The sequence below is a fragment of the Cupressus sempervirens genome, chromosome 10 (genome assembly GCF_028749045.1).
Source record: "Cupressus sempervirens isolate cs-2001-9-10 chromosome 10, ASM2874904v1, whole genome shotgun sequence".
Classification (NCBI taxonomy): domain Eukaryota; kingdom Viridiplantae; phylum Streptophyta; class Pinopsida; order Cupressales; family Cupressaceae; genus Cupressus; species Cupressus sempervirens.
The window spans coordinates 500304745-500316096 of record NC_143127.1 but is presented as its reverse complement, the minus strand read 5'-3'; the positions used below and the strand labels follow the sequence as shown (position 1 = coordinate 500316096).

Sequence of the window (11352 nt, the reverse complement as noted above, 5' to 3'; positions counted from 1 at the left end):
TTTATTTAAAACATTTTTTATTTCACCATAATTTAACCAAATATTTTGCTTCCATAATGCCTTAAAATGAAGAATTCCTTCTTTCATTCATATTATCTCTTCCTTAAAATTAAATAAGAAATGACCTCATTAATATGAAAACTCGTGTAAAGCAATTAAAAAATATGATTTATTTTCATTTATTTTCTTTTATCATTGGTTCGTATTAGACACTTCCAAATTTCATTATTTTTCATTGAAATTTTTGAATCCATTCATTAATTTGTTAAATCTTTCAAAAACGTTATTATTATTATCATCATGGTGTTGCTTTGCAGAGAAATAGTATGGCAAGAGGATGCGAATATAAGATCAGAGTGAGAGGATCAAAGGTATGAACAATTCCAAAAAAAACGTTTGCCAAGTGGTGCAAATAAGTGTAAGAACCTTATCCTACTTAAAATTTGCCACATCAACAAACTACGGAAAGAGTGGAAGAGAACCAATCATAACAAAGTGGAAAAGTCAAACAACTTATCCATTAACAATTAGTTTATTAACATAATGTAAAAATTAAGGTGTTGATCTACAATTTCACATCTTTAGCATATTCAAGAATGTTCAGTGTTACATCATGATGATATTGGTTTTTCAATGAACACATCTCATGTTATGTTGGAGAACTAATTACCATAATTGTTGATCCAACATACATCAATTACAATGCAATATTTTACATCAATTTCTAGAATTTGCATTGCTCTCATATACAATTACATAGTTCAGTTCATCTCAAGGATGAAAGATACAATAAAACTAAGTTATCCTTTCCTGTTGTGTCCTTCAGCATAAACAGTCTCCAAAGCCATAGGACGTTGTCCATCTGCTATCTAAGACAGGAGTGTGGCCGAGGCACTTTTACCTCGCCAACCACAGAGTGATTACTCCCTCGGGATTCTTCATGACATGAAGAATGCCCCAACTCTGGCACGAGAAGCCTAGCTTCCTAGAACAAGATGAATCAGATGGATCCGGTGCAGTCGTGAAACACACTACATGCAACCATGTGCCTAGTAGCCTAAACACGGAATGTAACAGGGAATAAAAATAAAACTACACATCTACACATATGTAGTAAAACTAAATAAGCATAATCACACACACATATGTGTTATCTAAACCACATAATTAAATGCGGTAAAACAAATGGCTTGGCCAAGCAGTTACAAAGCCAAATTTAACGGTAGAAGAAACAAGAACAACATGTATCCATTCTACAGAACTGACAAATAGAAGAAACTAAACATGAAGTATCAATTCTATCCTTCCCAATATTGCTACATTGCACCTAGCCATGAAGGAAAGTACACGTTTATACGTTGATTTACAACAAGATGATCAAACTACATCTGAATTTCATATGAATACAATACATAACGCATATGTTCATTCTCTCTTTATGGTATAGTCAATCACAGTAATGCTGGAATGAATACTGTTGCATAAGAAAACACTTAATACGTATGTCCATTCTTTCCTTATGGTTCAGCCAACCACAGTAATATTGAAATGAAACTATTGCAACTGTAAGGAACACGAAAAATCACCCTATTCATTTGGTATGTTCAAAACACATCAATGTTGAATTGAGTACTATAAAGCTTCAGACAACCAACAACAATGCATTTAACACTTGGTATGGAAGAATAAATAAATGAAAAGAACCACAATTTACTTAACCTTAAAATACTCTGAAATTCAGTGGTGAAATCAAAACACTGACAACAATACATTTTGGAAGCTGAAATTATTTGGAACAACAACAGTTTGCCAAGGTATTTATATCACTGCTGGTTACTATATATTTCAAACCTTAATAGTATGTCTACAAACACATGCCACATTTCATTTGTTTTATTATATCCCGAAAGAATCTAAGCTTTTCTTCATTAAAGAAGAGTTTTTTTATGGAAGATAACATTTGTCTTGGATAGATTCAAGAGAACAACTCATTCATACAACCTAACATTAAATAATAACACCAACCAACTTAACTTAATAGCCAGAAGGAGCAGCTCAACATATAATTTTCAGTATTTGGATAATAACCCTAATTAGCATAATTGAATAGCTAGAAGGAGGTCTTCTCATTGTTGTAAATAATCAAGAAAAAGAGATGGAAAACAGTTTCATTGACTTCTAATTTAAGTCATCACCAGGTGGATTTCTGGCTACGAGCCCCTCATGAGTTGCTTATGGTTTACAAAGCCTAGGTTCAAAGTTTTTTTGTTTTTTTTTTAACAGTTTGACCAAGCCAGTAGGACGTCTTGACTTGTCTTGGAGAGGCTTCTAAATTGACAAAAGTCTATTCCATTCTCTAGTGTTGTATTCTACACTAACTAGCAATGTATGTGATTTAAGGAATAAAGAATGACCAAAACACAGCAAGACTTAGCAAGAAGACATTGTGAAAGAACCCAGTCTGGTGAACTGAATCTGGCTACCTCCCATTACACTATGGTTTCTATTAATTATGATTCTAAGGTTGAAGTTATAGGAAGTGCGATTCAACAATCTCAATAGAAATGGACATAGTTACCGAAATGAATGTGTTTTTATCCAAGTTGAATGGAATGAAGACGGTTCTCCTGCTCCATTAAAAGAAACATTTATCATCGCTAGCCAAGTCCTCATTTCAAAAACCCTATGTTTCCTTCTATAGACGAAGAGAGGTAAAGACCGAGGTATTGCCAATTTTAACAACACCCCCCCCCACCGGTTACGATAGGCTTGAACACGGTAATCTTGACAAAAAAATAGCTTAATCTTACAGATTCTTCCGTAGTACTAAGGAAAACACACCATCCATCACCAAGAATGTGCAGACAATGTAATAAGATTGCAAGATAGTAGCATAAGTTTAAATGCATACGCCTACCTCTGTTTTGTGGCAAGTAACCTTGAAAGGAGAGAGAGCTGATACCGAATCCACTCACAGGCTGAGCAAGACACGTCCACAAACCCTCATTAACTCTCATCCACTGCTATCATTCATGCGTCCCCCAACTCCCCTCTTTAGAACATCCCCAAAAATCCCCAAAAATAATTGACTTGATACCGACTTTTTTAATTTTTTTTTTGAAGTTAAAAAGATAAATTTAATATAACATTTTAAACAATTTTGTTTTGTGAGTGCGCACACACACATGTTAAAAATAAAAATTTACTTCTAAGTTTCTATTGACAAAATCAAAATAGAATTTTTATTTATATATCATAATAAAAACATCAAACATGTTAAAAATAAAAATTTACTTCTAAGTTTCTATTGACAAAATCAAAATAGAATTTTTATTTATATCTCATAATAAAAACATTAAAACTCTTACGTTAGTGATTCAATGTAATAAAAATCTTTCTATCCGTCTTTCATAAACAATTAAATTGCAACTTCTATATTTCACTTAAACTTTCAAGATTAACTTAGTAAATGTAACGAAAAAAACATGAAATTCTACATGGTGTGTGTGTGTGTGGCAGCACGGGCATCCGATGCATCCCCTTCCGAGAGGCTAGCCCTCTCTACCTCAACCACACTCTCGTCGTGACGATCTCTGCATCCACTCAAACACTCGCAACCAATAATGAGTCAATACCCACCATAATCAATGTCACATCTTAATTACATCATTATGAAGAAATAAATACATTAGCATAATCACATTGATATTAAATCATGACATTTAAAAACACATCTTATGGCAACATCATCATAACATAACAAATCATGTATTCTGTCATAAAATAATGCATTTAATTTTGATGTAATCTAAGATGTTAACTTTCATTTATCTTAAAACAAGAGTGAACCATTTTGAGCAAGTCAGCATTTGACTATTTGCCACATAAGCAAGAAAAAGAAGATGATTCAAGAACAAGACGTCACAATTAACTGTCAACCAAAATAGAATTGGCTTCATTTATAAAACTAAGAACTCCGAGATATACTATGGAATAACTCAACTCCATTATTTGTGCTCCGCCTAATTTATTTCACATCATACCCATGACGTGTCAAAGAGTCTTTCTCACACAATAACTTGAGTGCTGTTCACGTCTAATTCAATCTGTAACTTAGTTCACGGTCGATTCCAAAGCCAAAAGGAGTCAAACTCAGTTAACAAAAAAAAAGAAAATTCAATCAAGATGACCCACAAATTTAATCAATCGTGTCAACCCAATTTGTGGCATTCATCTAAATAGGAAATTCAGCAATAAATAACCATACCCAACTAAGTATGTTAAAAAAATTGTTTTCTAAAGCCATAAAAAATCATTTAAGACTAGATATGGGGTAAATGGTATTGGATTGATACTTCATTTATTATGACAAATATGTTGGATTGTATTTATTTAAACTTTTCAAACAATCAGTTGTCCTCGTCGTATGAAAAGGTTTCCTTGTACCAAAAAAACTCAATATGCATTGTGTTTTTTATTTGAAAATAGTGTTCTGTAATATTCATTATAATGTGATCTCAGGCATATAGATTTTTTCCCACATTTTAATTTTTTTCCTAAGACTTTTTCTCTATCATTTTAAAGAGAGTATAATTGACATTGTCTAACATTTTATCTGATGCTTTGTTTCTCCACTCATTTGTATGCATCAGCAGATCACATCAGTTTCAAAAGTAGAAGTAGCTTGAAGGCCTTGCCTATTGGCACTTTCCAGATAGCACAAAAATTACAAGTTTTTTAATATTACAAGCGATACTCAAAAGTGGACTTCCCATGAGATTACACCACGCCAGATAAAGCTAAAGACAAGCACCGTGAGTGGCTTTCAAATAAAAACAAAGGCGATTGCCCAAAAGCTTTGAAGTCCACCAAATAATCAGAAAAGTAAACAAAGCAAAAACTGGACACAGTTGTATAATTAAATTCAGTGTTATGAATCAATGAATGAAACTATTTAAGGACGTTCACAGCATAAGTAGTTTATATAATCTGAGGAAACAATACAATGATCCCAACCAGAAAATCTTACAAACAAATAAATGTCACCGTTAATTTTTGTTGATCAAGTTTCTTCTATTATGAATTTTGACAACTTAATCTATGATCTATAATCTTTCTTATGCACTCCTCTTCAAACAGAGTATTTAGATATTCAAATTTTAAATTATCAGTTTATTGGTCCTGAATGTTCTCATATAACATTCCCTGATGTAAGATAAATATGCATCTCCTAATGGATGTTTATAAATTTTATTGATTTAATTAAAAGAGGGGTAAAAATTTTATTGAATACCAAAGAGAGCAGAACAACACAAGAAACAAAGAGAATTACAAAGCTTTATCCTGGTCCACAAGTTGAACTAGCATCTGACATAAATCAAGGAGAAGCATTCTATGATCAAATAATGTTCCAATCCGGCCATGCTCAAAGGCCCATTTAGCCAAACAATCAACCACACCGTTCCACACACGAGGGATATGCATAAAAGACACAGAATCAAGAGAATTGCATAGTTGAATGATTTGTTGAATAACTAGAGCCAAATGCCAATCCACATGCACCAGGTTCCTTCTATTCAATAAATTCACAACCACCAGTGAATCAATCTCACAGATAATTCTTTTTCAGCCACGTTGGCAGCATTGTTCCACTACAACCAAGATAACTAGGGCTCCATGAGGTTATTAGTATGGCAACCCTTGTATATAGAAAACAAAAACTGAATAACACCAGAACTATTACGCCCAACTTCCCCAATACTAGTCTGACCAAGATTTCTCCGAGAAGAACCATCAGTGTTGATTTTGAGAATGCCCGCCTTAGGAGGAGACTAATGCCCCTCACGATTAACAAGTTGAGAGTGTTGCCTAGCTCTATTCCCAAAGTGGTTGTGGGGGACTGAGGGAATGTTGCCCTGAAGAGGAAAGAAAAGGCATGAGTAAATACCAACATCTCTAGGATCCAAACCTCCACCAATGTCACATTTAGCTAAGAGTGTTTCATGAAGAGAATTAATAATTTTCCCCCACAAGTGCCTGATCTCAAACTGCACATCATGAAAGATCCTCCTATTCCTCTCAAGCCAAATATGCCATAATATAAAGGAAGGCCCAATAGTCCAAGCAACCTGAAGAAAAGAAGTCTTAGAAGGGGGATGGCCCAAACAGTCCCAGAATTCAGATAAAGAGGAAACATGATAGCACGTGCATCCCCACACACTCCACCAAAAGTGTCAAATCTATTTGGAAAAGGGGCACTGGAAAAAAAGGTGAGAAATAGTCTCTTCAATATTGCGGCATAAAACACAAATGGAAGGCCCCTGGAAGCTTCACTTGCAGAGATTCTCCCAAGTAAGACAACGATTATAAACTAGAATTCAGAGAAAAATGTTACACTTAGGCCATGAAAAACTATTCCAAACTTTCTTCCACCAAGACACCTCCACCTCACCAAAAAGTTTCTTCATCAGTGCAAGGTACCCTGAAGAAACAAAATACTTGCCAGAAGAAGCACCTCCCCACGCCAAAACATTAGGTTCTTGTAGGGAGTTGCACTCCCTAGAAGCCAATATTTGAGAAAGTTCCAACTGATCCCGCAGAGAGCCACCCAACGACCAATCAGAAGAATTCTTCCATCTATAACCCACAAGAAGGCCCAGGTTATAAGCCTCTTTATAATGAGCCACCTTATTCCATCCAGCAGAAAGGAAAAAATCACAAAGAGACTGCAAGTGTGGATGAGAGGATAAGAGAGGAAGATACCCATTCCAAGAATCACTCCAAAATAGAGCCTTGGTGCCTCTATTACAAATCCAAAATAAACTTCTCTTCACCAAGTGAGCACCAATCTTGAGGGTGTTCCACACCATAGAGCCTCTTCCCTCAAGAGACAACCTAGAAATATCTGAAGGTTCAACACCAAGTAAATATATGTGTGATAGGATACGGGCCCAAAGCTAAGACTGGCTAGAATACCAGGGCCAATAGAGCTTGGCAATAAGATCTTGACTACACAAGATAGCAAAACGAAGGCCAAGGCCTCCTTCCTTTTTTGGCCTGCAAATGGTATCCCAATTGATGAGGCTCCATTTGGTATTTTGCAAATTGCCACTCCAAAGAAATTGGCAAGAAAGAGCATCAAATTCCTTAAGAAAATACACCGGGGCAGCCTGAACTATGCTTCTATATATGGGAAGGGTCTAAATCACAGATTGAAGGAGAGTCACCCTGCCAGCAGTAGAGAGCCACCTATGAGTCCAATGATTGACTTTTTGTCAAAGTTTGTTGGGCAAGCTTTCCCAGAAAAGCCTAGGCTATCTACCCACCACAATAGGGACCCCCAAGTAAGTCAGAGGGAGAGACTTAATCTGAAATCTCAGGATATTAGCAATCCTCTGCTGGATAGGCTCATGAGTGTTGAAGAAAAAAATAGAGGACTTGTGGTCATTAATTTTCTACCCAAAGGCAGCCAAATAAGTATCCAAAGTGATCCGAAAGGCTTTAGCTTCCCGAATCTAAGCTCTCCCAGCAAGGGTTGTATCATCAACAAACTGGAGGTGGGAAAGAGTGGGTAAGCCATTTCCCCATTGCCATCCTTGAATCAGATTTTGGGAGACATGAAATTTGATAAGTCTACCAAGTCCCTCAACCATAATGATAAACAAATAAGGAAAGAGGGGATCTCCGTGGCGAAGACCTCTAGATGCCCCAAAAAGCCCCGACGATTCACCATTAAGAAGGACCAAGAAGGAAAGAGTAGTAACGCAACTAAGAACCCATCTGACCCATTCTTGACTAAAGCCAAATGCCAGAAGAACTTTCTGCAAGAAATCCCAATTGACTCTGTCATAAGAAAACATGGCACATTCCCTGGAAGTACACATAGATTGAATAGCTTCGAAAGCAATAACTACCCCATCCAAAATTTGTTTTCCTGCCACAAAACCCCCTAGTTCCTCAGAGATAACCATGGGAAGCCAAACTTTAAGACTCTCTGCTAGGAGCTTAGTAATGATTTTATAGACCACATTATAAAGAGCAATGGACCGAAAGAAGTCCAACTGATTAGCCTCTTCCTTCTTCAAAATAAGGACTAAGAAAGTAGCATTCAAGGCCCAGAGAATTTCTTTGTTGGAATAGGACTCCTAAACCACATCCAAAAGGTCATGATTGATAATATCCCAAAATTCCTAAAAGAATTAAACAGGGAAGCCATCAGGCCCCAGAGCTTTGCCTTTCTGCAAGCTGAAAACCACCCCCTCCAAGTCAGACATACTAATTGGCCTCATAAGAGAGGCATTCATCTCCCTGGTCACAACAGAGGGAATACATGATAGGATTGTATTCTCCTCAATCTTTGTTCGAGGTAAATCATCTAAAAGAGAGCAGAGTAAAACTAAATAGCTTCCTTGGATATAGCTTGAGCGGAGGTAAGACGCATCCCATCAAAAGTAACAAGAGAAGAAATGTAACTCCTATTATGTCGAGCCTGCACAGATTTATGGAAATATGCAGTGTTCTTGTCCCCTTCCTGAAGCCAATCAACTCAAGCCTTCTATTTCCAATAAATTTCCTCTCTAAGATCCCACTCAGCTAAATCAGTGGAAGCTTGGGATTCTGCTATGCCAAGAGCTTCAGAAAATCCCAAATCCTGAATCTGCCTGGTAATAACATCAAGACGATCCTGAGCCCTCTTCTTCATAATTTGGAGATTACGAAAACAATTCCTTTTCCAATGCTTCAACTTCCTTTTAACATATTGAAGTTTTTTAGAGAAGGAGAACATAGAAGTGCCATAGGCAGGGCCTCCTTGTCTCCACCAATGAGCCATTAAGACATGAAGAGAAGAGTCTCGAAGCCACATCAGCTGGAACTCAAAGGGAGGCTTCTTGGGGATAGCAACATAACTAGCTGTGAACTTAATAGGCTAGTGGTCAGAACCTCTCCAATCAAGAATTTCAGAAGAGAGAGAAAGAGAGCCACAATTCCAAAAGCAAGAAACAAGGAACCTGTCCAAGTGTTCTGAGATGGCATCATTTCCAACCCTTTGATTGTTCCAAGTAAAGAGCCCGTTGAGAGGTTTGACATCAAAGAGGTGTAAAAGATCAATATTTTGTCAAAGAAGCTCAGAAGAAGGACCCAAGCAAGCTAGCCCACCCCTCTCCTCCTCCAGACTCAGAACGGAGTTGAAATCTCCTGCCACAATCCAGGGCAAGAAAGGATGACAGCTTCTGACATGCCTAATATGTTCCTAGAGCATGAGCTTTCCAAGGAGATCAATAGGAGCATACACATTAGTAACAAGAATCATCTCTCCAGTTTCTAGAGAGGATGCAACCATTGAGAGAGTCGAGAGGCAAGAGACTCAGTAAAGTGGCATAACTTTCCTAGGATCCCAACAAATGGCAAGACCACCAGAGCTCCCCAAAGCACCAACACACTGACATTGGCCTAGAAACCAAATTTTAGGAGCACATCTAAACATGGAGTCCACTAAAAGCTTGGTCTCCTGGATACAAAGGATATCCAGAGAATGATCAACCACCAGCTCGTGAATAGCTTTTTGTCTAGGGATGCTATTCAACCCCCTTACATTCCATGAGAGAATAATCATTGAGTAGAGTGGGGAAAATGCTCATCCAAGGTCCTGACAACCCCAGACTCTACCAGTAAATCTCCTGTAAGTTTAATTTTTTCTTGATCCTACTTTCGCCCAACTCTTGAGGGAGTAGCAAAAGAGACTTTCTTAAATGGTCTTTGCATCAGGCCCAAAGCAAGAGAAGATCCATTTCCTTTACCAGAGGCAAACACATATGTAACCAAATCTGCGAGAAGAACATCCTTTTCCTATGGAGTAGGAGAAACCACAAGGGCACTAGACTCAGGGCCAATAGAAGTCTCCAGCATCTATTGAGCTACAACATCCTGGTTGCCGCTAAGAATATAACTCCTCCCCTCTAAACCAGTAGCTGCACACTGAACCTCTACAGGAATACCTTCTTCTATGACCATGTTGTCAAGAACCTCAAAACAATTGAACCCTGAGTCCACTTGCCAATTTAGACGAGACCGCTTATGACCCTACCCCTTAGCACGATTTCGGGCCAGGATAAAACCATCCTTATCAAGACTCGTACTACTAGATGGCCCTTGCCCTTGATTTGAATTGTTCATTTGAGCTTTCCCTTTACCTGTACTATCAGTCTGAACATTTCCTTTTCTAGTATTAACAGTTTGACCATTCCCCTTACCATCATTGGCCTTCCCTGGGCTAGAGAACCCACCAGGGGTACCATTTCCTTTGGAGGCTTGAGGGCATTGGTGTTGTAAATGACCATACGCATGACAAATGGGACAACAGAAGGGAATAGATTCGTAGTCTAGCTGTTGGATCCAAGAAGAAGAGCCTAGAAAAATTTCTAAAGAATCTGGCAAAGGACAATTTAAATCAATTTCGACAAAAATACAAGCATAAGAAATAACCTTTTTGTTCAGTGATTGATGTGCTATAGCAGTCGGCTTTCCAAGCACAACAACAATTTGTCGCAAGATATCCTTGCGCCAGAACTCCAAAGGAAGCCGCGACAGGCAGACCCAAACATGAACCCTCCAAGGAAGATCCTCAATAGAATTGAACCCTGCATGCCAAGTTTTGACAAAAAGACCTACACTATCATAAAAATATGGGCCTCCCTCAAAGACCCGGTTCCAATTTGACATGCAAAAGAAATTCACCAAAAAGTAGCTATTACCAACCAGCATAATATCCATATCACCTTCCACCTACCATGAACGGTGAATCCAGGCTTCTAGAGCCGACAAAGAAATCCGAATACCAAGAAACTTGCATATCAATGCATGTGTGGCCAAATAGTCCACATCTTCCACTACTGCTTCTAAAGGAATAACCAGCACAAGTCGATCTTAACTATGCGAAAAACAGCCATTAACTTTATTTAACTTCTAGCACTCGCTAACATAAAATGGCTCCTCCTGTGACCTCACCCTAGGAGAAGATCCATCACAATCGGAAGCTCCAGCAAGAATGAGACTCTTGGAGACCCCGCTTGCGGCCCTAAGAGCCCAACAAACAAAGGCTGAACCAGGACCAAAGCAATCTCAAATTTTTGCCAAAAAATATCAAAAAACCTTGCTACCGTGCCCTAGTCACTCATTCACCCGCATGCAAAGTTCAGAGGCCACCTAGTCTGGTTGAAGTATGTTAGAAACATAGAACAATATAAATTTTATTGATTAAATGGAATGATAATTTACAATTGTTTCCTTGACTTATACTTGATAATTAATTTTGATGGTTCCAAGCACGTGTTGATCTTGATGTATTGGTAAGTG

General features: G+C 37.7%; 1 protein-coding gene and 1 long non-coding RNA gene across 2 annotated transcripts; both read right to left on the bottom strand.

Annotated features, from left to right (window-relative positions):
* Window positions 1-513: 513 nt before the first annotated feature.
* LOC149534853 (uncharacterized) lies at window positions 514-3053 on the bottom strand. Its single transcript, XR_016356865.1, has 2 exons — window positions 2918-3053; window positions 514-985 (listed from the first exon to the last, which is right to left on the bottom strand). It is a non-coding gene; the product is annotated as an uncharacterized LOC149534853 (long non-coding RNA).
* Window positions 3054-10080: 7027 nt separating this feature from the next.
* On the bottom strand, window positions 10081-10770 carry LOC149534852 (uncharacterized). The gene has a single exon (XM_089806081.1). The coding sequence runs from the start codon at window positions 10768-10770 to the stop codon at window positions 10081-10083; it is 690 nt and encodes a 229-aa protein (XP_089662207.1).
* Between the last annotated feature and the right edge of the window lie 582 nt (window positions 10771-11352).

Coding starts and splice junctions, on each gene's coding strand:
- LOC149534852 (XM_089806081.1), bottom strand. CDS start 10,770: ATGGATATTATGCTGGTTGGTAATAGCTACTTTTTGGTGAATTTCTTT.